The sequence below is a fragment of the Ambystoma mexicanum genome, chromosome 1p, assembly GCF_040938575.1.
Source record: "Ambystoma mexicanum isolate Mex_15411 chromosome 1p, UKY_AmexF1_1, whole genome shotgun sequence".
Lineage (NCBI taxonomy): Eukaryota > Metazoa > Chordata > Amphibia > Caudata > Ambystomatidae > Ambystoma > Ambystoma mexicanum.
In genome coordinates, this window is record NC_090921.1 from 1,463,536,212 (window position 1) to 1,463,562,264 (window position 26,053).

Below are 26,053 nucleotides of genomic sequence, written 5' to 3' on the forward strand. Positions count from 1 at the left end.
GATTAGGACCGGTGCGTATGCCTTATAGAATTCTGGTGGGAGTCTGTCATTCCCGGGAGACTTTTTGTAACTCGCAAAACATTACTACAGGGTCTACCTGGGGCTAGGAGAATGACTCTGTTCTCCAAGCTGGTTCCCCAATATTCCTTATGGTTTTCAGCAAAACTTGTAATTCCTTTAGATGTTTCCACACATTAGACTTTCTTGATACTCTTTATTCCGCCCCCACTGGATTGACAAAGATGCTCTGAGTCCCTCTCGACCCTCCAGCACCACACCTTTGTCTAGGGAACTGTGCTACAAAGTGGTTCACTACTTCATCTGCTGCTTCACGGCTTACAATCTTGCATCTTCCCTGCCCCCTCCCACACTTATAACTGTTCCCGTTACCTTCTCCCAGGCAACTCATCACCGGTTTTGCCAGGGGTCCCGGGTCTACACTCTACTTCAACTTCTTCTTTCATGCTACTTCTGCAACCTGCTTCTCTCCAAGGCTGATTACTGCTGGCGGTCTTGGCGCAGTTGTCGGACCCCTCGGTCCACCCATGACGGGTCATGCCAACACCACAATCTCTTGCACTCTGCACACATTCGCCTACCTGGCTCTGCTATAGGTTTCAGTGGGCGGTCTCGGCACTGTTGTCGGACCGGTCAGTCCACTCATTATAGGTCACGCCGCCGCCATTCCATTTCTCCAGATTAACTGCGTCGGTTCCCAACGGACTTGTAAGACACTTCTCGTGCGTCCCACTGCTTCTCTCTTCAACTTTGGAGACGTGCCTTGCTGCAGTCGCCCGAATCCCAAGTTCAGCCTTTCAGGCTTCGATGCAAGCCCCCTCGCATGCCAGGTTCTCGTTACGGACGTAAAACAGCTCTCAGTATACCAGAACCGCACAGCTACTGCTGGCAGGGTCCGAAGAAGTCAACCACAGTCCTTTTCTGTTCAGTTAAATCAGGGACGGCCCAGCATAATGTCAGTCCATTTGACAGCAACTAATAAAGCCTTCGTCCTGCTCGATTGTAGCGTTCTCAAGCTCTTCTTCATCCCTGTACCAATGGCATCAGGGTGGTTTGATATTTTACAGTAACGTAGTTTCGGATGGGAGCTTATGTTTAGAAGATTTGGGCATCAGCCTGCCGGGTTGGGGTTTTAAAGGGCCATGCTTCCCAGTGGTGTCCCTATCACCAGGATAGGAGTCCCTCTCCATGAGATCCTCCCGCATATTACCACCCGTAGGGGGAAAGGGGACTATTATTTAGCGGCCTCACCTCACTAGCCTCATGGAAAGGGGCTCTCCCGTGGGGAGAAGTGACGCTATCGGAAGGATTGTCACAGGATGTAGAAGTAATTAGATTATTTCTATCAGTAATAATGGGATCAGATGGGCAGACTTTGAATGCAGTCTCAATGACCCCAGGATATATAGAATAATCTTGCCTATTCTCGAAACCGCCCTGTGTCGTGAGAGATCTGACTGGCTTCAGAATCATTTTGTACACTGGTTGCTGGTCTCTCACCAAGTCACCGATCTACAAATGTATTCTTGCAACTCCTGGTGCAATAAAGAATGCCACTACCATGGTTTATTGCTCTTATTTATTATGTATTCTATACAATTGTATTTGTTTTCTCTCCTTTCCTCACACTTTCCATTCCCCCTTTCCATGCACTTTTCCCCCCATTTTCCTTTTCCATGCACTTGCGCTTTCTTAAATGTCACTGGGCCTAGTAAGATCGCTGTTTTTCTGTTTTTATTCTTCCTTGTTCCCCTCCCTTTTTGCCTATTCGTGCTCTGAAACACTTTTGTACAAGCACAATATAAATAAAATAGCATTTCATTTTTTGAAACCTCTTTGGTATTCAGCACGTTAGGAAAAAACCAATTATAACAAAATAGAACCTCTGAGATACCCATTAGCAGAAATACCTTTACGTTTGTGATTCAATTAAAGGAGACAGCCAAATAGATGAAGTGGGAATCCCTAAAATCCTTACAGGCCAAAGATCACAGATCATTTTGAAACATTGCAAAGATTACCTTGGGCACCTCTTGTACTATATAACAAGTAGAGACCCTAATAGCTAAGTATGTCTAGTTCGACCACTATCGTAGCTTATATCCGCCGGGCATTGAGTGTTATCACTCTACTGAAAAAAATGTAAGCAATGCACTGTGGTCACAGAAAGAAGGGGAAGCCCCAGCAATGGATAGGATTCCGATCAATTTATTTAAAGAACCGAATATATGGATTCCAGTCCTCACCTAGTTTTTCAACTGCCTGGTCTCGGAGTACTGTGTTCCCACATGTTTGCAGCAGGTGATATGGTACCAGTTCGCAGGGAAGGGGATAGGCATTCCTCTGCGAACCACAGATCTATTGGTCTTCTAGATGGCCTCTCCAAGGTCTGTTCAAAAATATTGTTAAGCCATTTAGAGAAATGGTTTGAGGAGAATATTTTCATTTTCCAGGCAGGCTTCAAAAGGGGCAGTCTGTAGAATAAGCATGGCATTCTGTCTTTCTTTGATACAAAGTAAATTTGTGAAACTCAAGAATCTGCATTTGATTCTGTTAACCAGGGTATTGTATGGAATTTAGTAGTTCTTAAAATATCCCCTGAAATCCTCAATCCTACCGAACTGCATTACAAAAATACACAGTTGGTTAGGTATGGGCAGGCCTGGGAAAGAGCAGATGTATTCCCCGTAGCCAACTGCATAAGACAGGGATGTGTCCTTGCCCCACTTTTTTAATTTACGTTAATTGTGAGAATGTTAAACTTTAATGCAGATTCACCCTTGATTGCTAAATGGGTATTTGTATTTGTTTTATTTATAAAGCGCAGCCAGGCCCGGGGGCATACGGCGCCTAAGTTTAGATCTGGTTACAGTGACAAATTAAATGCGGTAAGCAAAGGTTACGTTACGGTTACAGATAGGTAAATGTATTAATATTACAGATACATACATATGTTGCAATGTTCATGTGGCAGGCAATGGAGGCTGCTGCTAAGATATAGTATAAAATAAATTATTTACAATACGTATAGTAGGCAGTCAGTCGTTCAGGATCTGTGAAGTTATGCTGTCAGTGTGTCCAAGTCGTGAAGCCAACGCTTTGTTGCGTTTGAATAGGTTAAAGGAGGGTTCTGACCTAAGGAGCGCAGGGAGTGTGTTCCATAATTTCAATGCTTGTACAGGGAAGCTAGCTCCACCCGAGTTATGGACTTTGAATCTTGGTGTGGACATAGTGTTTGCTTGAGCTGCTCTGAGTGGTCTTGATGATGTATGTGGTGTAAGTTGGTGAGGTAGGCTGGTGCAAGATTAGCCCTGGCTTATTCATGTATACTGATGGCACAGTTCTGCTCTCAAAGACCAAAAAAGGTATTCAGAAGCAGCTGGGGGTTCTTGTGGAATTTTACAATGTGAGAAGGCTCAAAATAAATTATTCTAAAACAATGGTAATGGCATGCCAGTATATGCATAAGATCAGGTCAAACATTGCAACCAAGGGGAATCTACCTCCACCATCTAGACTGCAATGACTACCTTGGCGTCTGGTTCCAAGATGATGCTAAATGGGCACCTCAGCGAAGTAAAACGGAATTAGTTGTAAAAAGACGGTCTGGTTTAGTTTGTATGCTGAGTTCTGAACTTGGCAATCGGCTCCCTCTCGCTGCTATTGAGCTGTACAAAGCACAAGCTTTGACAGCCGTCCTAAATGGCAGCAAACTCTGGGGTCATGCAGAGCTTGCTGTCTTAACTAGAATGGGAAAAAAATCAATTAAACAGTCTGTTTTTTCGCAAGCTCTCCAACGATCATGTTGCTTATAGAAACCAGACCTTGATCTGTCAAATTATAAGCCCTAACCATGCCGTTACACCTTTTATATTTAAGAATTGTTCTTAAGCGGACATTGCCCAAAAGCACCAGAGCGCTGTTCATTAGTTACATATAAAAAGAATATTATTTAACACGATTCACAATTATGACATAACACATTATTTCAATAAAAACAATTATCAAGACAGTTGAAAAACCAGATCACATACCAACAGTTTTCACTGAAATACAAAAAATATAAAAAAATTAAAAAAATCGAATGGATTGTGTCCTCCCACATATTCCTCATCTTTGATATATCCAAGTCTGCTTGCAGCTTGCTTCAGAATTTTTTTTCTTAGTCTAGCGGTGTCGAGTCATGGCTTTTGACGGCCTCTGTACTGTCCTTGGCTGTGATGTCGATGCTGGTATATGAAGCAAGCTCAGCGAAATTTCTAAATACATGTTACTTCAGCAGTCGATTCAACATGTCCTCAACAACGAAGACCGGTTTTAAGCGTTGTGCTGACTATAGTGAAAAAATGTTCATCACAGACACGCACTGTGTATGTCTATGGTGTCTGGGGGTAGGCCTCGAGGTAGATGCTAGTCCATGACGGTTAAGGCCTTGCAGTAAATGATGGGCAAGCTCAAGGCTGGTAAACCCTCTCCCAAATGTCCCATTACCCCGTCCAAAAGAAAATTCTCCTCCGACTCAAGGGACGCAACTCGTGTGAAAGCGCTCTAGGCATCAAAAACACTTGATCGAGTCCCCTTTCAGAAAAAGTAATTGACACCTGCGGAATGGGAAGATTTCTGCCGGAAAATGCATGACATTTTTAAGAGTGCAGCCCCTCCGAGTGTCCCCTCAAGGAGTCGAAGAAAATCTAGCCACCTCTCTGCGTGACGAAAGACCACAAGGAAGTCTGAGTCTCCTTCCCGTGCCCGTAAAGAGAGGTTCCTCGACGCAAGTCGAAGGAGCCTTCCTCGATGCACAAGGTGAAATCGCCATCTTCCTCCTCGAAGGCAAAAGGTTCAGGGGTTTCAACTCGGATCTCGAGCCTTTCTCCTAAGCTATCAAAGTCGTTGAGAGACTCACCCGAATGGTCGAGACATGTACTTAAGTTAAAGCCATCAAGACATTCACCAACCGCTTTCTCAAAGTCGTCGAAGCCCTCAACACATTCAGTGCCTTGGAGGCCTACAAAGATCTCGACTGACTCGTCAAAGCCATATAAACATTTGCCTAGACCGGATGTCTTTAAATCCATGGGATCTATCTTAGAGGAAGAGCAGAACCAATCTTTTGGGTATGCATTTGGGACACCCAATGTCCGAGAGGATCTTATTTAAGAGGAATCAAAAATTAAGAATCTTGTTGAAACCCGGAAAGACACTAGCAGTTGGGAGACTTCACTGTAACTGATTTTGGAAATCGGGAGGTGGTTGGATAGTCAGACTAATCCAACAGGTCAGTAATCAGTAAGGTCTCAGAATATGTTGGATGGTCTAAACTAGCTGCAGTAATTGAGAAAGATGACCTTACTGATATACTGGACAATGGTCCAGTAAAAGAAGCTGTATTACCATTTCACACCGCTTTAAGGGTCCGAGTGATGGAGAATTGGCTAAAGCCAGATTTTATCACACCAGTTAACAAACTACTGACAAAAAAAATATAAAACAGCTGCTATAGATCCACCCTTCCTCAACAGGCACCCAACACCAGAAAGTCTGGTGGTTCAGGCTATGACAGCATCGTCTAGGGCTTCAGCTTATCCTTCCACTCCCGCTGACAAGGACGATAGAAAGGTTGATGCTATAGGAAAGAATGTTCAGTGCAGGCAGTATGGCGCTGAAATCTACTAATGCCACCAGTGCTCTGCCGATATATACGCATACCCTTTGGGGAATGGCTGCCCTAGCACCAGATAATATACCAGAAGTTGAGGAGAGGGGTGGATTTTTAAATCTGATTCAGGTTGCTAAGGATGCCATGAGGCAATTGTTAATCAAGCCCGGATACGGTTGTCTCTGTAAGCAGGGCAATGGCTGCTAGTGCAGTATTAAGACGCCTGGTAAGGCTCAGAAGATAAGGCTTTACTCCAGATGTCCTGGCACGTTTGCTGGACATGCCCTTAGATGGGATTCAATTATTTGGTGAGAAAGCTAACCGCAGCTTACAGAAACTGCAAGCTTCAAGAGCAGCAGCTAAATCTCTTGGGGTGGCAATGAGACAACCTGTACAACCTTCAGGAGAAGGGTGGAGAGAATGTAATTTTTGCTTCTACTCTTCCATTTCAGGAGGAAGAGGACAGTACTTTCAAAGGGGTCAGAGAAGGGCACCTTGTGGAGCCTGAGGCAGAGGGGTAGAACTCCCTGCGCAGCACCTGCTGATTTGCCCTCAGCTGCGGTTGGAGCAGCAAAATTTCTTTACTCCCTCACCCACAAGTGGTATAAGGCTGGCTATCACATTATTTCTGGAGTTGGGGAGTCATCACTTCGGATACATTGGTAATACAAACAGTAGCCTACTGTTACTGCCTCCCTTTCATAATGAAACCCCCGTGGATTTCCCCCCCCCCCCCCCCCCCCCCAAGCATCCGATCTTCCAACAGGAAATTCTTTTCTCCAGCATTGGATCTTTCATGGATTCACATGCTTAGAATATTCCCCGTCGACACTGGGAACCCTCGGTAGCTTATAAAGCCTTATAGATAGGACACAAAAGTGTCGAACGTTTTCCTATGGGAAATGGCTTTATAAGCTACCGCTTGTAACATGCGGTTTCTGGGATCCCGACTCAACAGTGTTTTGCCTGGCATCTCCGTCGGAGGAGTGGCCATCTTGGGCAAGATGCAACGGCTGTTGGCCCTGAAGATCACAAGGATGAGGTGCATCAAGTACCTGCTTGGCATGATGTCGTCATGCATATACCTCATTCGGCTGTGCAGGCTGCGGATGCATCCACTGCAGGAGTTCCTCTACGCCCTTTGGATACAAGTGTCGGGACGTTTCGAGGACAAGATCACACTCAACGAGTTTCCATCAAGCGATAAAATGTTGGGGAGTGCGCGCACATCTGTCCGCAGGCGTTTATTTCCAGACCCCACCTCATCAGGAGACGGTCACGACGGACGCCTTCCTGGAGGGATGGGGAGCGCACACTGGAAGTCTTCACGCAAGAGGCCTTTGGCTACCGGAGGAGAAGACCCTGCACATCGTGTTAGAGCTGCAGGCAGTGTTTTGGGCCCTCCATTCCTTCCTTCCGTCCCTCCAGGGCGAGGTGGTACAGGTCTTCATTGACAAAACCACCACATTATTCTACATCAGAAAGCAGGGGGGAACCAGATCCCCGGCGCTCTCAAGAGGCGCAGGACCTCTTTGGTACTGGGCCGTAGCTATGGGGATGTTCCTCATCCCGTTTCATCTGGCAGGAGTGAAGAACACGGTCGCCGACTCTCTCAGCAGGGAGCTGCGCTCTTGCCACGAGTGGGAACTTCGGCAGGACGAAGTGGATCTCCTGTTCCGCAGATGGGGCAATCCCCAGATCGATCTGTTTGTAATGGCGATGAACACCAAGTGCCGCAGGTTTCCCCAGCTGGGGAGCATTCCATTCTCTTCCCCCTGGGACGGCTTGTTTCTGTATGCGTTCCCTCCGTTGCTTCTTCGATAAGTCAATCAACTCAAACGGTCCCGGTGCAGGATGACCCTCGTCACACTGCCGTGACCGAGACAGATATGGTGCCCGGACCTTCTGGACATGCCAGCGTCCCCTCCAGTCAAGCTTCCGGCGGTCGCACATCTTCTCGCCGCAGCGATTCTGCACCACGACCTAGGGTCACTGAACCTGAAGGCCTAGCTCCTGCAGCACTAGAGTTTGGGGGCTCCGATCTCCCAGTGGATTGTAAGGAGGTGCTTGCCAAGGCCCTCTACGAGTCACTGCTCCGCAGGTGGTGCAGGTGCTTTCGTATTTGTTGTCATTGGCCAAGGCAGGACTGGCCCATGCATCCATCAAAGTTCATCCGGCCGCGATCTACCGCTACACTTGATCTCCTGGACGATCATTCTCACATTGATTGGTCATGGAGTTTGTCAAAGGACTATTTCGCTCGTTCCCGCCGGCGAAGGCTCTGGCCCCGGCGTGGGAGCTCAATGTGGTGCTTACTAGGATCATGGGTCCTCCGTTCAAGCCTATGCATTCGGCGCCACTGACATTTTTGCTGTAGAAATCGGCTTTTCTTGTGGCAATCACCTCTGCACAACAGGTGGGAGAGATCCAGGCCCTCTCTTGTAAACCACCTTAATTGACATTCCACTCGACAGGGGTAGTGCTATGGACGCATCCCTTTTCATGCCGAAGGTGCCATCAGACTTTCATCTCAACAAGCCCTTGGTGTTACCTGTGTTCTTCCCGGCGCCGGCTGAGGAGACTTTGCACTCGCTGGATGTGGCTAGAGTACTGAAGTTCTATGTGGACCGCACTAAGAGTTTCCGGAAGATGCCGCAACATTTGTGATCTTTGGCCCTGTGAACCATAGGAAGGCCCTCTCCCAGGCTTCCATTTCCAGGTGGCTCTCCGGCTGCATCACCCATTGTCACTGGTTGCCAAACCGACCGTTGCCTGGCCGTCCGAGAGCCCTTTCGACAATCACTACAACTACGGTGTTCCTGTCTGGTGTGCCCCTGCTGGACATATGCAAGACTTCTACGTGGAGGTTGACGCACACCTTCACCAAGTTCTACTGTGTTGACAGGGATTCCAAGGAGGAGTCCGGAGTTAGCCAAGCAGTGCTGCGCAACCTATTCGCTTGAAGGTGAGCCTGGTCAGGAGGTAAGAGATACTTAATGTTGAGATGCTTAATGTTGAGCCTTGCCACCTCCCGTGGTTGTGCATGTCTGTACTGCTATATATTCTTTATTCATGAGCATGTGAATCCATGCCAGACCCCATGCTGGAGACGGAACAAGTTACTTACCTGTAACTGTTGTTCTCCTTTGTAGGTCTGGACTTGCATGCTAACCCTCCCAGCTACCCCTCTGCGGCTCTTCCCCTGGTCCTACTGCCACTTTACGTGCTACCCAATCTGAAGATGGCTGCCAGAGGAGGGGCTTAGGTAGAGGGCAGTCATTGGCTGGGGGCAGTATGACCCAGAGACCAGTGATTGGTTGTTAGGAGAAAGACAGTTCAGAAGTGAACTGATTTTTGTTTTCTTTACCGAGGATTTCCAACCCTCACGGGGAATATTCATGAGCATGTAAATCCATGCCAGACCCATACTGGAGAACAGTTACAGGGACTTGTTCCTTACCTGCTGCCTCCTCCATCAAAAGGAGAGGCTTCATAGGCTAGACCCTAGAAGAGTGTTAAGTTACATTTCATAATGTTCGTCAGGATGACCGTTTTGTAGGATATGCAGGACAGATTAGGCTTGGCAGTAACAAGGCAAACTATTTCACAGATAGTTATGTGCATTACTGAATGCTAGTCACTTTCAGGAAGAGACTCGCCTGAAGGCTCGAGGGCGCATTCCACTATAGGAGTGACTGCTTCGTCGGTTCTTGAAGGAGGGGTGCCGATGCAGAACATCTGCAGGGCGGAAACTTGATTGTCCCTTCATACTTTCAGCAAATTGTGCTGCCTAGACTGTCGGGAGAGGAGGCCACATTTGGCAAAGCTGTTCTCTAGAACATCAACAAATATTCTTAGCACCCACCTCCTAAGACAAACTGCTATGGGAGTGTATCAAAGATGAGGAATACATCAGAGGACACAATCTATTTGAAGAACAAGTTATTTACCCATGGTAACGTTCTTTCAACTGGATGTGCCTCCTATATATTCCTTATTGCCCTCCTATCCTTTCCCCTCCTGCTTGCCAAGAATTTCCATGTTTTACACCTTCCTTTCTCACAACATCAGATTTGTCTTCATTTATGGCAAAGCATTCAGATTAAAGGGGGTGGGGGAGGAGACTCAAACTGAGGCAACGGTCACCGCGTGCTTCATATACCCGTGTCAACGACGCAGCCGAGGACAGTACAGAGACCGTTGAGGGCCATGACTCGACAGTGCACGACTCTGGACTCTATGGGGAAAAAAAAATAAATCTGAAGCAATCTGCAAGCAGACTTGGATATATCAAAGATGAGGAATACGTGGGAGGAACATCAAATCGAAAGAACGTTACCATGTGTAAGTAACTTTTTCTTTTCTGTCATCTTGATCTCGGACAGCGGCTCAGACAAGAGCTATGAAGAGGCTGAGGCAGCTTTTGATGTTGAGACTGACTCTGATATGAACAGTCAGGAGTCTCGCTCCGACCTTGAAGATATTGAATATGAGCCGAACCGGGAAGGCAAAGTCAAGGGCATAAAAGTACCCCAAGAGGCTTTAAAGAACATTGAAGAAGTGGCTGATCCTAAAATGCCTTATTCTATAATGGGGTCTTTATAAGTTTCCGAAATTTTAAAGTCTTAAGGATGACTGAAGTCTTTTGGCAGAGCGTTTCACAATTTTACAGCGCCCCCTGAGAAAGTTTGTTTCTTAGAAAAAGTCAGATTAAACATTGGCACATCCAGGTTTAGGTATTCTTGACTATGAAAATCCTCTTAGACTACCTGAAATTTTCAATTTGTTACACAAATGTTCAGGCGTCTTTAAAATATAGAGCTTTATACACCAGGCATATCTTAAAATTAATCCTCTGCCCAATAGGCAACCAGTGCAACACCGTAAGGTTTGTGGCAATATACTTGAATGGCCTTGCTCCCTGTACCGAACTTGCTGCAGCATTAAAAAACAGATCTTAATGGCGCATGGGAGGATTTTGGAACCCCCATAAGTAAAGAATTTCCAAAATCTATTCTCGATAAAAACCAATGCTTGAGTTGGTTTTATGTTCATTGATCGACAGTGTTTTTCCATGTTATTTTTGCCATATGTTTTTCAATAAACTAATTTACTGTTAGGTAAGATTTCCACAGGGCTGGTAAATCTTCCTTGCCTGGTTCAACTCCAGAACTTTTTGCTTTTCTAGTGAGATATTTTCCATTAATACCTCAGTGAGTGGGAACCTTTTTCCACACTCACCTGTCTTTAACTCTTTTTATGGGTGTCATTTTTAAGACTCTCCATAGTGTCTTTTTAAAGTTATCATGTCTAACAACTTATTGGCAATAAGTGCCTGTTGTTGCTGGGTTGCCCTAGGGGCTCCCCATTTAACTTTCTTGTGCTAACCTTGAGTGAACTACAGTTCCCAAGGGTAGAAAGGATCTTTGGATCCCTTTTACATCTTATTCTGTGAAACCAGCACACCCCACCTTATGTGGAGTGCTGGGGAGATACAATGTATCCCCTTTCACATTTAAACTGTAACAATTCTGTTACAGTGACAAGCTTACCTTTAATGGCTGGTGGCAGTGATACCTTTTACTAATTTGGTGCACCTTTACCGCGTGCTGTAATCACAGCTGCAGTAAAGGCACCTAAGGGTGCTCATTTTTACCAAAATGGCCCCTGTCTTCTTTTTCTGCCATTTTAGTGTTTCTTGTCGTTTCTTGTTCCTTCCCCTGACATCCAGGGCGGGAAAATCCTTTGTTTGAGTTTTGTCTTCGGCGGGAGTCCCCTGGACACCCCGCCCAGGCTCCAGTCAGTCTGTAAGCACAGGAAGTGGGGGAGGGGTCCCAATCTTCCCCCTCCTTTGTCTTAGGTCTTCCTTCAACTGGGCCAAATCCCAGTGGGGGGTTGGCTGTCCTGATTGGACAGCCAAACGCCCCTTTCTTGTAAAATGCGGGGAGAGAATGCAGAGGTTGTGTTGCAGTTCCTAATAAATACTGGAAACCTGGAAGCTGAAGTCATGTCGACCACTGGAACTGAAAACCGAAGAGGATGACGAAGGAAAAGCGGCGGGAATGATTTCCAGCGGCCGGAGAGCCTGCTTTGTAACTGGAGCTTGCTGCAGCCCTTCCTTCCGATCGACCTGGGGTCTCCGAAAACGACGACCCGAACCCAGAGCCTGGTGAGACCCACTAGACTCAAGACGACCTGCATTTTGAGCCATCCCACGGGTTGCTGCGACCTTGCGTTCTTGCAATACCCCAATACCCTGGGACCTCCTGCCACTGTGCGGTGCATGGTCTTCCGAATTCCGAATCTCGCTGAAACTTCGTGGGCACCTTGGTCTATCTCCAGAGACACGAATCGAGTCCAAAAAGTCCCCTCACAAGAGTGCTGGACCTTTTAAACGACGAGAATTCAACCGCGATTTTCTGTCTTCATCTGTGCTCCTTGAAAAGGTGCCAAACCCGCAGAACCGCATTCAGCCGCGAGAGAAATCTTGCCTAGAGCCTCCTTCATCGATCCCTGCTGCAAAGTCCCTTCTGAGGTCTTGTGTTCAGTCTCCAGGACAAGGAATCCAGTGACCGGGTATTTGGCTGCAGTCCCTGAAGTTCTCCTGCTGCAATCTCTTCTTCATTGCTGAGGTACTGTGTTGGCTTGGGTATATACTTACCTTAAGCCTGTTGGGATTTCTGTGTAGTCCTGGGGTGTTTTCTGTGATTGGGAGGTCCCTCGTCCAGTACACCCAGTCCCACTGCTAGAATCCTGCTGGGGTGTCTTCTGTGAAGCCCCTGGACCCTCTTCTAACCCTAGAAGTAAAGTACTGACTTGTTTGCCCAGTTTTCCTAAGGAAACTCTGACTTTTGCTACTAAAGAACTTATTCTAACACTGCCTGTTGGTCACTAGTCCTAGTGACCCCCTTCTGCCACTGAGAACACTCATGCTCTAAGGGAAAGACTTTGAAGGGATTGGGACTTCTGCCTAGAAAAGAAATCAAGTGTTTTTACTTACTTGTAAAGAGTTGGTTGGTAACTTTAATTCTAAGAGTGAACAGTTACAAAAGTTCTTACTGATCTTGGATGTGTGATGCACTATTCTTAAAAGTATGGTTAACATCTTTCCTTCCTTAGCCACTGTATTGCCAGTCTAAAAGAAAGTAGATGTGAAGGTATTTTACTTTCCTGTGATTAGGTTGTGCCTCTTTACAAAAGTAATGTGTTGGTATCACCAGGTTAGTCCTGCTAGGATAACTGTATGAGTGTCCCCCAACTGGGTCTTGCTTCCCCTGACTTGCTGCTAGCCTGTCTTTAATAAGTCTACAATAGGTTGTTGCCTACCTAGAATATCTATTCTGTAAAGTGTGACATTGGGTTTTACTTTCCCCTTCATTGTGAAGTTAAAGTAAGTGGGTTTTACTTACCTTGTGTTAGCTGTGTGCCATCCAAAACAAGTTACAAGAGTTATTGCTTATCTCCATCTGGGGTTCCCTGATTTCCAAAGCATCTGTAATTGTATATTACATCCATTAGGTTTTGCTCACCTGGTATAACTGTGTGTTATGACAAAAGTAGTGATAGGTTTTTACTGCACCTAGAATAAGTGTTTCACTATTCATCAAAAGTATTGTGTCCAGTTGACTGTTTATGTGATTTGTTCCAAGAGTCACTGTACAACTGGAAGGGCCTACTGTCCTTGTATTACCAAAAGTAATCTAAAAGTAACCATTGGTCTTTTACTCCCAAGGAATAGGCTGGGCCTATACTAAATGTGTATAACAAGGTTTTGACTTCCCTAGAACTACTGTTAGGTGTTCCAAATAAGGTCTATACTTGGGTCTGTGTACTTTCAAGTATAGTGTTGTGTTTTATATTGTGATTTCATATAATGTTTCAGTATTTACTTAACCCCTAGATTTATCTGGGCCTACTTGTATTTAAATAAATCCTTTATTTTTATAATACATAGTGTTTCAGTGTTTCTTTGGATCATTTGTATTACAATTTTCACTTGTACTGTATCTACTGCCCTCTCTCCCTCCTAAGATAAGCCTGGCTGCTCTGCCTACGCTACCATGTACTCAGGTGGTACAGTCTTATACTAAGAGTGGAGTCTTGTACTGCCTCAGTTGAATGGTTTTACTAGGCCCTTAACTGGACTTCAGAAAAACTGTCCTAACATTTACCTTTTATTTTTATGGGGTCCCCAATACCTTCCTCCCCTATTAATTGTAACCCATTATATACCCTTAACCACAACCCCCTATATTATTTGTTTTTTCGAGAAAATAAATGTGTGGTCCTTGTCCCAACGCTTTCTTTAATTATGCCTTTTTGAATGTTGCTTTCTGACTGTAAGTAATACTGGTATTTTCTGTTTCCTTTAGATGATCAGGAGATCAGAGAGTCCCCAAATGTAGTCGAGAAGCCAGTGGACTCCAAGGCAGATGTCACTATAGATGCGAGCAAGCAGCGTAAGCAAAAATCTGTCTCCAAGAAAACCAAAAAATATTCCTGCTTGTCTCGCCTGAGAAGACGCAGGCACCCTCAGAAAGTTGATGAAAGTGATCTCAGCGAGGGCTTTGACTCAGACTCCAGTCAGGACTCCACAAAAGGCAGTGAGAACTCGGACAGCGGCTCAGACAAGAGCTATGAAGAGGCTGAGGCTGCTTTTGATGTTGAGACTGACTCTGATATGAACAGTCAGGAGTCTCGCTCCGACCTTGAAGATATTGAATATGAGCCCAACCGGGAAGGCAAAGTCAAGGGCATAAAAGTACCCCAAGAGGCTTTAAAGAACATTGAAGAAGTGGCTGATTGCAAACCCCCATGTGTCCCAAAAACGGATAACTCTGATCCTGGTGCTAATGGTCCTGGACTGGGACCCAGCGATGCTAGCATTGCTATTAACCTTCAGGCCATGTCCACCCAGATGTTCCAGACTAAACGTTGCTTTCGACTAGCACCGACTTTTAGTAATGTTCTTTTAAAGCCAAGCCATGACCTGGCAGCGGATAAACAGTCAGCCAGCAAACCAATTGTGAATGGGGATGTGGGAAAGCCCACTGAAGTTGAACCAGGTAATGAAATGTATATATTTTACTTCAGAACTGTTATACCTGTTCTTCTCTATCTGCTGATTAGTGGCGATCTATCTTTTCTTATCGCTGGGTTTGTGTAAGAGTATGAATACATGTATAGGCTTCGATATTTAGTGTGTTTTCTCCACTACAACTTTACTGATGATGGTTATTTATAGATAGACTTGCTTTATCTTTATTATTGCTTTGATGTGATGTAACTATCATGATGAGCGAATGCAGCTGGCGTGTTAGAGTGTAAGGGGCTGTCAATAGTGTTTCCATATATCTGTAAGAAAATAAATTCTAGAGAACTTTAAAAAGAATCCTCCACACTTACAAAAGCCTTAAATAAAACCCTGCAGATGTGAAGAAATCTGAAAAGCAACCTATTGGTGAACTATATAGTACAATATACTTGTTTTCATAATTGAATGAAGATGAAAAAGTTTTCATGACGGGCAATTGGCAACAGTATAGAGCCTAAAACTCATTAAGAGCAGCTGAACAGTTGATCTCTGCTGTGCAGGTGCCATTGTACTGTGTGCATTTGGATCAAAGCATTCAATACAGAAAATTTTGTTTCTTCCCCCATATTCTAATACATTTGTGTGTATGACTAATCATTGAATTGGTATGAACCAGAACGAAGCTATACAAGGAGCTTGGAGATGATTGGTGATCAAAAGGAGACCAGTTCATTGAGGTATGGAAGATGGCCTGTAAAATAAGTGGTTCTATTAAGTGATGACTCAAACCATACATAACCATTCAAATCACATACCTCAACATTGGAGTCAGCAAACTGTTACGCACCTATGGCAGTAGTTCCAAATTACACATTTTAGTATGGTGCCTGTGGTGTTTGCCAGTTGCAGTAAGCAGATTTCCTTATACATTATAAATATTGCAGCCTGAACATTTTTTTTGAAACTTAAAGGATAGGTCTACATGTCTCGTAGTTAATTACTTTGAGCTTGGTGGTAGGGTGTCTCACGTTTTTCCCCTGCAAGTCAAATGTTGTGGTGTTTGGCTACTGATACGAGCAGCGATTGGTTCCGTAGACTATACCAGTTATATGATATGGCATTTAAAACGCGCCCATACACAAGTGTTTGAGTAATGGTCGACAGTCAAGAGGGAGCACTCAGGTTGGTAGAATAGTGGACATGACTACAAGGTATACTTTGAATAGAAGTTTTTCCACACCATGGGTGTTTTGAATATACCTTATGTTGCAGGTGGTTGTTTATAAAGGAGTAAAATCAACTGGTTCCACATCTTAACAAGGAAACGTTGGTTATTGCCTAACCAAGTGTGTTAGGTTTATACTCTGAGGCACAGTTTTAGTTTCACCAGGGCTCTGTACAAGAACCTGTGCTAGAGAGGTGCTCCACGGATGTAACCCGTTGATCACTCTGTGCTCAACCAAAGTGAAACCCACCTCCCTTCCTTAGAATAAAGCAAGTAAAGCTGACAGATTTCTGATAGACTGACAATGGATATGTTCCTGACGCTGCATGTTTAGAGTGGCAGGCAATAGACTTTGCATTTGGAGTCTGTCACCTCATGGAAGAACTGTTTCAAGAGTTTGGCTATCTAGAGATCTAGCGCTCGGCAATGTCCTTTGGGCTTCCCTGTATGCTGATCAAATGTTTGATTACTCCGGACTCAAGCAGTATGTTGCTCAGCTTTTGTGAAGGTCCGATGTTGCTGGAACAATGTTCTGGGCATCCTGAGGTTAAAGGATCTTGAAACTGCACGTAGATTTTCTTGCAGAAGCAGCAACCTATTTATTTAGAAATGTATAAAGCGCAACTAAGGCCTGAGAGTGTCTAGGCGCTAACAAAGACAGTACAAAGGGAAGAGCAGCCCAACATATAATTCACACCCTAACTAGTTACAACAGGTGGGTTTTAAGTGCCCTGTGAAAAGGGAAAAACTCCTCAATGGCTCTCAAAGAGAATTGGGAGCAAATTCCATAGTGTAAGAGCCATTACCAAAAAAGTGCGGCCTCCCAATCAGGCACGCTGATACCTAGGTGGTTTCAGAAGTAGCTGAGAGGAGGAACGCAGTTGCCTAACTGGATGGTAATGTTCCATCTTTTTCTTGAGATAGGTTGGACCTATGCCATAGAGAGCCTGGTGAGTGACCCAGAGGATCTTAAACTAAATCCAAGCCACAACCGGAAGCCAGTGCAGCCGGTGCAACAAAGGAGGTAAAACGAGGTGCACTAAGCGCCAGTCTAGCTGCCACATTCTGGAGTACCTGCATACGGTGTATATGATATTGGGACTGCCCCTACTAGATCCCATTGCAGTAGTCCAGCGATCCCATTATGGTCGAAGTAACCATCATAGTTTGACTGTCTGCAGGTAATAGAGGCTGGATCTTCCTCATAACCTTTAGTTTCCCAAACCCTGCATTAGACAGCTGAAATCTGTGCTTCCCGTGAGCCACTAGGTAAAAGCCTTACCCGAAGGCTTTTTACAGACACACATACTGCTGGGCACGGGTCAGGTTAGTCAGGCCAAAATTGGGAATTCCAAAGACCACTAACAGTTTGGGGACCAGACACCAGAACTTTAGTTTTGGCTCTGTTCAGCTTTAGCCAATTGGTGGACATATACTTGCCTATGCTATCCAGGCACTTTTGGAGTTTTCTAAAGTGTTCATAAATGGATGGTCTAGCCGAAACACTAATTGAGTGTCATCGGCGTAGGTGTTTGTAAAAAAAAAAAAAAAAACTGCAATCAGGTCTGGCAATAGGCACACATACAAGTTAAAAAGGAGGGGGGCAGAACTGATCCATGGTGGACCCCACAAGATACTCTAGAGATTGCAGATTGACGAGCCTGGAAATAAATGGTTTGAGTTTGTTCTGCAGGAAACTACTGGAAACTACCCAAACCATGCCAATAAAACCCTGTGTCACCTCCCTGCTCAAGACGAGCCAACAGAATTCCATGATCCACTGTATCAAATGCTGCGTAGAGGTCCAGGAGAATTAATACTTCCACCTCTCTGTGGTCTTGGAGAAGGGCTACCAGGGCTCATCCAGGAGTGAAATCATGACAGATTCTGTGCCCATTGCTGGACGGAAGCCAGAACGAAATGGATGTAGACAGTTAGTTTTCCAAAAATTGAGAACTGAGGTGTGATCACTGCCTCCATAGGTTTGATTATTGCCAGAAGTAACAATATGGGACTGTAGTTATCCACCAGCAAAGGGTCCAGATTTGATCCCTTCAAAAGGGGGCGACTACTGCATGTTTCAAAGCAGCCGGAATTTCCTCCACCGTAAATGAATGCTTAAGGGCTGCTGTAAACATAAACGTCCTCTGAGGAAGGGCCTTTAAAGCATGCAGTGGCACAGCATCAAAGGGTCAGGCAGATTTCAAACCATCCAAAACCCTCCGGGTCACAGCATACATAGGCTTAAAAAAATAAAAGCATCTGCAGAATAGGCATAATGGATCCCTCCAAGGAGGGGACCTGTAAATCCTCAACCTCCAGAGGCCATTTGCCACTTTGCAATAACTTGACAAATATTTCTAACTTTGTCAGAGAAAAATGTATTGATTGCATTGAAGCTGTGCATCTGGCAGATTATCCTGTCTTCAAAGGACATGCAGTCAGCTCCTTATCCACTCTGAACAGTTCCCTAGAGGAACATGCTGCTTCCAATATCCTATTCGCGTTGAATTTAGATTTTTCTTCCACAATCATCTTATGATTGCTAGAAAGTGCTTTTTTTATAGGTACTACAGGCTTCCAAGCCATAGTTTACCTGCCACTTCCTCTCAAGAATTGCAGGCCTGGTATTGGGACCACAAGGTGGCCTTGAACCAAGCCGCCATAGGCTTAATTCTCCCAAAATGAGACCTGATGGGGGGGCAGATAGTCGGCAACTTTAGTGAGAGATGTAAGGCGAGGCGTACAGGGATCATCTCCTCCCATATACTCCGAATTTGCCTCCAGCAACTGATCTGAAAAAGGGATGGGTCCACCTTGTGCCAAAATGTGCGAGCCTGCAGGCCATGAGAGACTAATGGCGCACCGTATGGTACCCTAATAATAAAGGGCATCAAGAAATGATTAGACCAGGTAACCGGAACAAAACTTGCTGTCAAACTCTCTTCAGAGAAAATGAGGTCAAGAAAATTCCCCATTGTTGTGGGTGGGGAGATGATTACGAAAGCCTAGAGATAAAGCTGGTAGGATAGTCACCGTATTACTGGCACACGAGTAAGCCGAATTATTTAGGTGAAGGTTAAAATCGCCCAGCACAACTAGGTTATGGTGTGCCATGACTAAATTAGCAGCTACCTGTGCGAAATTAATAGGAAAGTCAATCCAACAATGCACAGGTGGTCTATATACCAGTAAAAAGTGAAAATTCACATTAGAATGTACCCTCGTTCTGACCAGAAGGAGTTCACAGGTCAATGATTGCTCTATTGGTATGATCTGGCATTGAAAAGAGGCAAGATGAATTAATGCTAGCCCACCCCCACGACCTAGACTAGGGCCTCAAGAAATCCTGTCTGAGACGCACATCCGGTGGCAACAGGTAGTTGGAAGGTTCCTGTGACCATGTTCTATAAACTCCTTGTTCACGTTGGGTAGTTTGGCTGCCCTGTATTGTTTCTTATGATGGCCAGTATTGGTTCTTTTATAGATGCAAACATTTTAGAAAAGTCCCACCAGCAGGATCCTCCGGAAAATTCCATTAAACTTAAATTAATTTAGTTTGCAACCAGCCTGCTTTAGCCGAGAGCTCCACCTTTTAAGAGCTCATGCAGAGCCGGGCCATGGGACACAGCTGTGGCCAGCCACATTCCACACATTCATTTCACTTTGTTTCTTTTTCCGTCCACCTGAGAAGGAACTCTAAGGAGCGGGCTCCTGTGCTGCTGCTCTATTAATAGTTGTTTGTTCTAACATTTGACATTCCAGATTATGCTAAGCCTCCATGGTCTGCTGCAGAAGCAATGGCTGTGGCTCTCAGCCTTTGTGGCTAGCAATAAAGGAAAAGATTTCCCTCTTTGAACTCCACCCCAAGTTTCCCAGAATGAACATTGGGTAAAGTTACCCCCACAAGCACTGTATCTGTCCCCACCCCCATGATGATGATGATGTTGCCACCTGTGCCAGTGTCTTTAAGGCCGAAGATTGATAATGGGAAGAGCCCCCCTGGGGCCTGAAAAGTAGAAACTGAAGCTTCGAGGCTCTGAGCAGAAGCAGCAAGTAGGCTTGGGCGGAAAACCCAGTCCCATAGTCATTGGGGCTGTCCATTGCCCCAGGCCAGCTTCAGAACCTAGCTCTGATCAAAGGAAATAAAGCTACTGTGGATAGATGCAAGTCAACTAGTACTTAATCAGTTCTATTCCCTCGTTCGCTTTGAGGAGACCCGCAAGATGGATGCAGCAACCCCAACATGGCAGTTTGTGTCTGCTACAGAAGGGATTTGTTTGACAAGATGAAGTCTTAGAGTTCCTCCCTGTTGACTAGCAGCAGAAGGCCAAGGATCTTGTCCGGGATGGGGGTCTTGACCACAGACAACATACTGCAGGCCCTCTGGAGCCAGTGAACGCCAGCTTACATGGGATGAATAATGGGGTGGCAGATGCTGGTCCGTCTGTTGGATGCAATTCAGTTGTTTGAGAAGGGCAGTGATGAGGTGCTCCTCATGCAAGACTCTGAGACAGCTAGCGGTGTAGTGGTAATGTTGTCCAGATGCCTCGCTTAGCAAGCCCATCAAGTGGTAGGGGATAGTGTTGGGAAAGATATTCTTTTTTTTGTGCACCTTTCCCTCCATAGATTCCTATGCATGCCCCCATTCATTTTGCTTGTTTTGAACCTTGTGCTGACTTTTTGAAAGTCAATAAAGCCGTCTTCTTTACTTCCCTTGCCCGTTTGGTTCGTCCTTATGTGGAAACAGACTATTCCCTAAGACTTTCAGTTCTTAGAGACCGTCTTTATGAATTCTTATAATTTGCCAGTTGCACATATCACCTTTATAGTGAAGTGTAGTTAGGATACTTTGTATCCTTATGAAAAGTAATCAGTAAGCCACTATATAAAATGCTCTTTGCTGCTGCTAACGGAGTCCTAGGCACAATCTTTTTACTGTTATTTTACTCGTGCACTTTTGTATTTATCGTGAATGGTTACTTATGGCTCAATGCTCTCCTCGGCATCATTAATGCCTCCCTCATAGAAGGCTGATTCCTGAATACCCTCAAGACTGGTCTTGTATAACCACTTGTGAAAAAATGGACTCTAGGAGATCAGTAGTCTCCGCGATTACCTAGCCATCGTCCAATTTGGATGTCGACTGCCTACCTCCAGCATAACCCATCCAAGACTGAATTCTTCCCCATCAGTCTCCTCACTAAACCACTTTTTCAACAATGGCTCAATTATATGTGCCTAGAACGATTTGATCTGCAGCTCTCAGATTTAGCGGAATCCCTGGCCTTCATCATTGAAAGCAACCTGTTTTTCCAGAAAGTCATAGCCAAGAAGGCTACAAATCCTGGCTCCAAATGGCCACCCTTTACAAAATCAAACCCTTCATCCCTCTGCAAGGCTTCCAGACTGTGTTGCAGGTGCTTGAGGTTTTGCACCCATCAATTGTGTAAATGCCCCCCTGTTAGGGCTCCCCATGCTCACTTGGCACCCCTAAAAGAAGTCCACCACACTGCAGCGCATCTTATTACAAGTTTATGGAAATTCGACGATATCACCTCCCCATATCCTACATTAACAACATTGGCTTCCTCTCCAGGCCAGGACACTATTCAAGACTGATGTATCTACAAAGTAGTAACAAGTAGCACACCAGCATACCTTGAGGCTAAGCTCCACATATCTTTTGGCACACGTTGCAAATCAATCAACTTGCTTGAATCACTCCTTGTCCACAAAGAGGGGACCCGCAAACAATCCTTGTCATGCACCCACCCTCTGGAACTCAATCTCGCTAACTGCTCAGAATGCCCCACTATTCCTTAGTTTCGCAAATCTCCAAACATGGCTTTTTCAAAAACACCTCACCAAGGATTAATCCCAGTTGATGCACATAATGCAACTCCACAGTACTGTGCTACTGTTAAAAGATGCTAGCCCAAATGTTGGCTGCCCACACTCTGCACAGTGCTCTGCAAAGTTTTTACTTTAAACAATAAAATGATTCTGGAGTGGATCCCTGCCCTTTCCACACCAGCAGAAAACCTCAACCACCTCTTGCACTGCTGGGCATCTACATTTCTCAGAGCGCTTGCTCCTTTATCATGGCCGCCATCGTCGATGCCTCAGACAAGGCCCTGCAGGCTGTTGAGCCCGCCTCAACGTGCTTTGCATTGGCGGCCCTAAAGTTCCATCACTGTGCCTCACAGGAGCTGGCAGGCGACTCCGGTCCCCAGCAAGGCCTCCATTAAGGCCTGTATCCCGGTCTGTCCCTGTCCAGGCCTGGGAGGGCCCGCTGCTCTGGATCTGCTTAATGCCTCCTCTTGGCATTCCTTGCAGTGTTCTGTGTGTAAGCACCCCCCTCCTTCCCTTTCTCAACTTGGACTGGTGGGTTATGATTTTCACCCTTGCACTCTGGTAAGCGATTGCCCCTGCCTCCTCTTTTTTGAAGGTGGCCCCTTCTTGTTCTGGGCCCCCGCTTCTGCATGTGAGATTTCCCACTCTGTCCTCACCGCAGCAGTGCTCCTACCTATCTCTGGAGTTCCATCCTGCACATGACTGTTTTATGATCCATGTTGCTGCCTATCTTTGTATGGTCCTGGCTGGACCTGCAAACCTCTACTTCTATCGATGCTACCTTTCTACCTTTATGCCTATGGTCGACAAGCTCTGCATCAGCCTAACCTCCACCTGTATTCTTGTTCTGAATTCATCATACTCCAATTGTGTGCCCGACAACTGCTTGCCTTTATGTAACCTGTGATGCCTTCACCTCTATTTTGAGATGGTTAACCTGGCTTGCTCTGAATCTGCTGCTGGGCTTACCTAAAGTTGCATTTTGACTTTATTTTTGAAATTTGAATCTAGATGTTTTTGATGTGTTTAGGCACGTTACAAATGCCATACCATAAGTGTTTCTAGGCACAACGAGGCAAGGAAGTGGGGGGGGACAGAGGGAGGACAGAGACAAAGATCTTACTAGGCCGAGTGACATTGAAATCGTGCAGGGGAGGCGAAAAGCGCCAGGGGAAAGGGGAGGGGGCAGTGCTGTACATGTGATCACCTGCTAGACAGCAACGATCCTGTGGCTGCTTCTTTCAGAGGGGGCCTATCTCTGTGTGGCATTGTCGGCTAAACCTGGTACACTCCACCACTTCACCTTCCAGGGTACTGTGACGAGGAAGAGGGGCTTCCTCCCTCAGAATCCATTCTACGGGTCCCAGATTAGTTTTGGGCCCGGGTCTCCTGTTGCTTTCCAGGTACTTTGGGGTGGTGCGAGCTGTAGAAACAAAAGCAGGCAATTAATAAACACATAAGGACTGGGCATTGACCTAAACAGAAAGTATCACTTAAGTTTTTCTTGCAGGTTGCCCTGATTGGTGGGATCTGTGGTGGGATCTGTACACACAATAGACATTTTACTCTGAAAAGTATTCTGCCAGTGTTATAGAATACTACCTGCATTTATACATTAAGGTCTGCTGGGTTAAACAGTATTAAGTCATTTTAATGTTTTGTTTTTTTAAAACTGTTACCAGATGGTACATTATTGCTGAACTAAGAACAACTGTGGTACCATATAGTACTGTACATATTGTGTTAACTAGTTGAGTAGAATTTCCTAGTACAAAGTGTCTTAATTGTATAAAACCACCTAACCCTTATGTTAGTTAATATAAGAACTTGGTAGCACCTGACATAATGTGTAAACATTCCTTTTTGAGCGCTTGTACCCAAGAACCAGCCTGCACCACCTCCCTTGAGTCTCGGCTTTGGCTGCTCGTCCATTGCTACCCTTTGAGAGCCTTGGCTGGGGTGCCTCTGTGCCTCTACCCCAACCATACAGTGGGTATTATCAGAGTCACCCCCTCCAGTCTTTACAATCACCAAGAGGTAAGTAATCTGTTCTTCCTGATTTCAATGAAAATCTGACACGTCCTTTGGTAAAAAGGATGGATACGTACGTAGGAGTCTTATTCTTATGAAATGTTGTATAGTGTTCTGATGCCGCTAGGGCTTGGATTTCACTAATTCTTCTAGCTGAATTCAAAGCAACTAATAAGACTGTCTTCAAGGTGACAATGTTGATATCTGCTAAGGCCAGAGGTCCAAAGGGTTTATGCACTAGGGCTGCCGCCACAACATTTAGATCCCATGTAGTCTTCTGACTGGTGGAAACGACCTTGAAAGAACCACAAGATGCTTTTGACCACAGGGTTTGATGAGGAAAGAACAATTTGCTCTGAATTTCTATATGCTCATATGGCTGCTCGGTATGTCCTGCAAGTATCTACCTGCACACCCATGCTAAATAAGCTTGGAACTAAAGGACGTTCTTTAATGTTTAAGACAAAGGATTGAATACTTTCTGATCATCCCAGTGCTCCTGTTTTATATTGGGCTCTTTGGAATCTTTTTTGGCCCTTTGACTTATGCCCAAAGTTTATGAAGTCCCAACGTCCGTTTTTCAGAAACCAAGGTGCTAGCGACATTGCCTGTAGGTTCAGATGCAGCACTGCCCACCCCCTGCTGAGCTAGCATCACATTGGGCATCTCTAATTCCAGGTCGCCTTGGCATCTCATCTGAGTCAGATTGGAAAACCACAATCTGGATGACCAAAGCAGAGCTATTTTAAAGCTGCAGTTCCAGGACATTATTAATTTGCTGAACTTTCTTTTGGATGAACTGCACAACTCTTGGGCCGTCTCCAGAGAGATTCCGCCATTCGTATGAGTTTGCTCCAAGTTTGTCTGCTTCCTTTTTGTCCTGACCCGGTAGGGTAGCTGCTCGCAGCCATATGCTGTATTGCCTATTCCCAAATCTGAAATTCTAATGTGGACAAGACTAGGGATCTACTTACCCCCTTGTTTGTTGAGATGAAACATCTGCTAGTACTAGTTCTACTGCCTTCTGAAGTGAAGGAAAAAAAAAATGCATCAACACTAGGGATATGGCCCTCTGTCATTTATACGTCCCTCTGTCTCTGACTGAACACAGGCCATGTGTCGTATGCATTCCCAGCATCACCCCTCATCCTTTCGAGTCTGTAGTCCTCACTATAGTTTGGGGTATTTGATGCACCAGAGCCCCACACTTTAGGTTTTCCTCAGCTCTCCACCAGAGGAGTTCCTCTTTCAGAGATATTGGGATCGATACTTTGTCTGCTTGAGAATGCCATCCTGACCCTTAGAGAGAGTCTGAATATAATCACTGCTGCCTAAATATCCCTTTGCCTGTCCGATGTTGGAACTCTCCTGGCTTGAACAGTGTCCCACTGAAAACCTATGAAGGTAATCCTTTTGGTTGGTGTGAACTGACTTGTTTTCATTGATCGAGAACCCTGGTTCAAATCTATTCTTCAGCACCTGGAGCGTTTGAGCAGCTTCCCATGGGAACGCCGCTGACCAGACAGTAGTCAAAGGATAGGCAAGCTGGCCCCTGTTTCTCAGTGAACAAACAAATGCTTTCATTATCTTTGTACTCTTGGCATAGCGTTGTGCCCAAACGGAAGATCTTTGTATTGGAAATGTTTCCCTATTACTGAGAACCTGCGGAATTGCAGGTGGGGCTACCAAATTGGCACATGAAGGTAAGCGTCCTTCAGGTCTAAGGCGCACAGCCAGTCCCCTACACAGAGAGGCTCTGCACTCTGGGCAGATGTCAAGATCTTGAAACCTTCTTGGGGTAACAGGTTGAGATACAATGCGTCCAACACTACCCTCCGGCTAGCCTTTTTTGCTCCTGTCTGCTGGAGGAACCTCCTTGACTGCTTGAGACTCTATCAAGTTATGTACTCCCCAAGTGATATTGGGGAGCCTATCTCTATTACAGGGAGGGAGGTTGTAGGGGGAAAGGGACTAGGTAGACCGAATCCTCTAGAAACCACAGAAATTAACCAGGGGTCTTAGAAATTATGACACTGCTGCTCTGTGTGTGCAGCCAATCTGCCCCCACCATGGACCTAGATGCAGATATTCTCGCATTTTGGATGGACGGCAGTCAATGAAACACTTTATGGGTGGTTGTCTGTTGCTTTCGCCTGTTGGTATTTGGGGATCAATCTGGCTGCCTCTGCCACCTTTCTTGGAAACCTCTGAGCCCTCAAAGTCCTTGACTTGG

The 26,053-nt window shown here is 45.4% G+C and overlaps 1 protein-coding gene across 1 annotated transcript in view; it reads left to right on the forward strand.

The window, feature by feature from the left end:
• SMG5 (SMG5 nonsense mediated mRNA decay factor) overlaps positions 1 to 26,053 on the forward strand; it is a 1,109,458-nt gene that overhangs the window by 628,235 nt on the left and 455,170 nt on the right. The window contains exon 12 of the mRNA XM_069607113.1: positions 14,047 to 14,739. Within this exon, the coding sequence (XP_069463214.1) occupies positions 14,047 to 14,739 (693 nt within the window). The remainder of the gene's footprint in view (positions 1 to 14,046; positions 14,740 to 26,053) is intronic.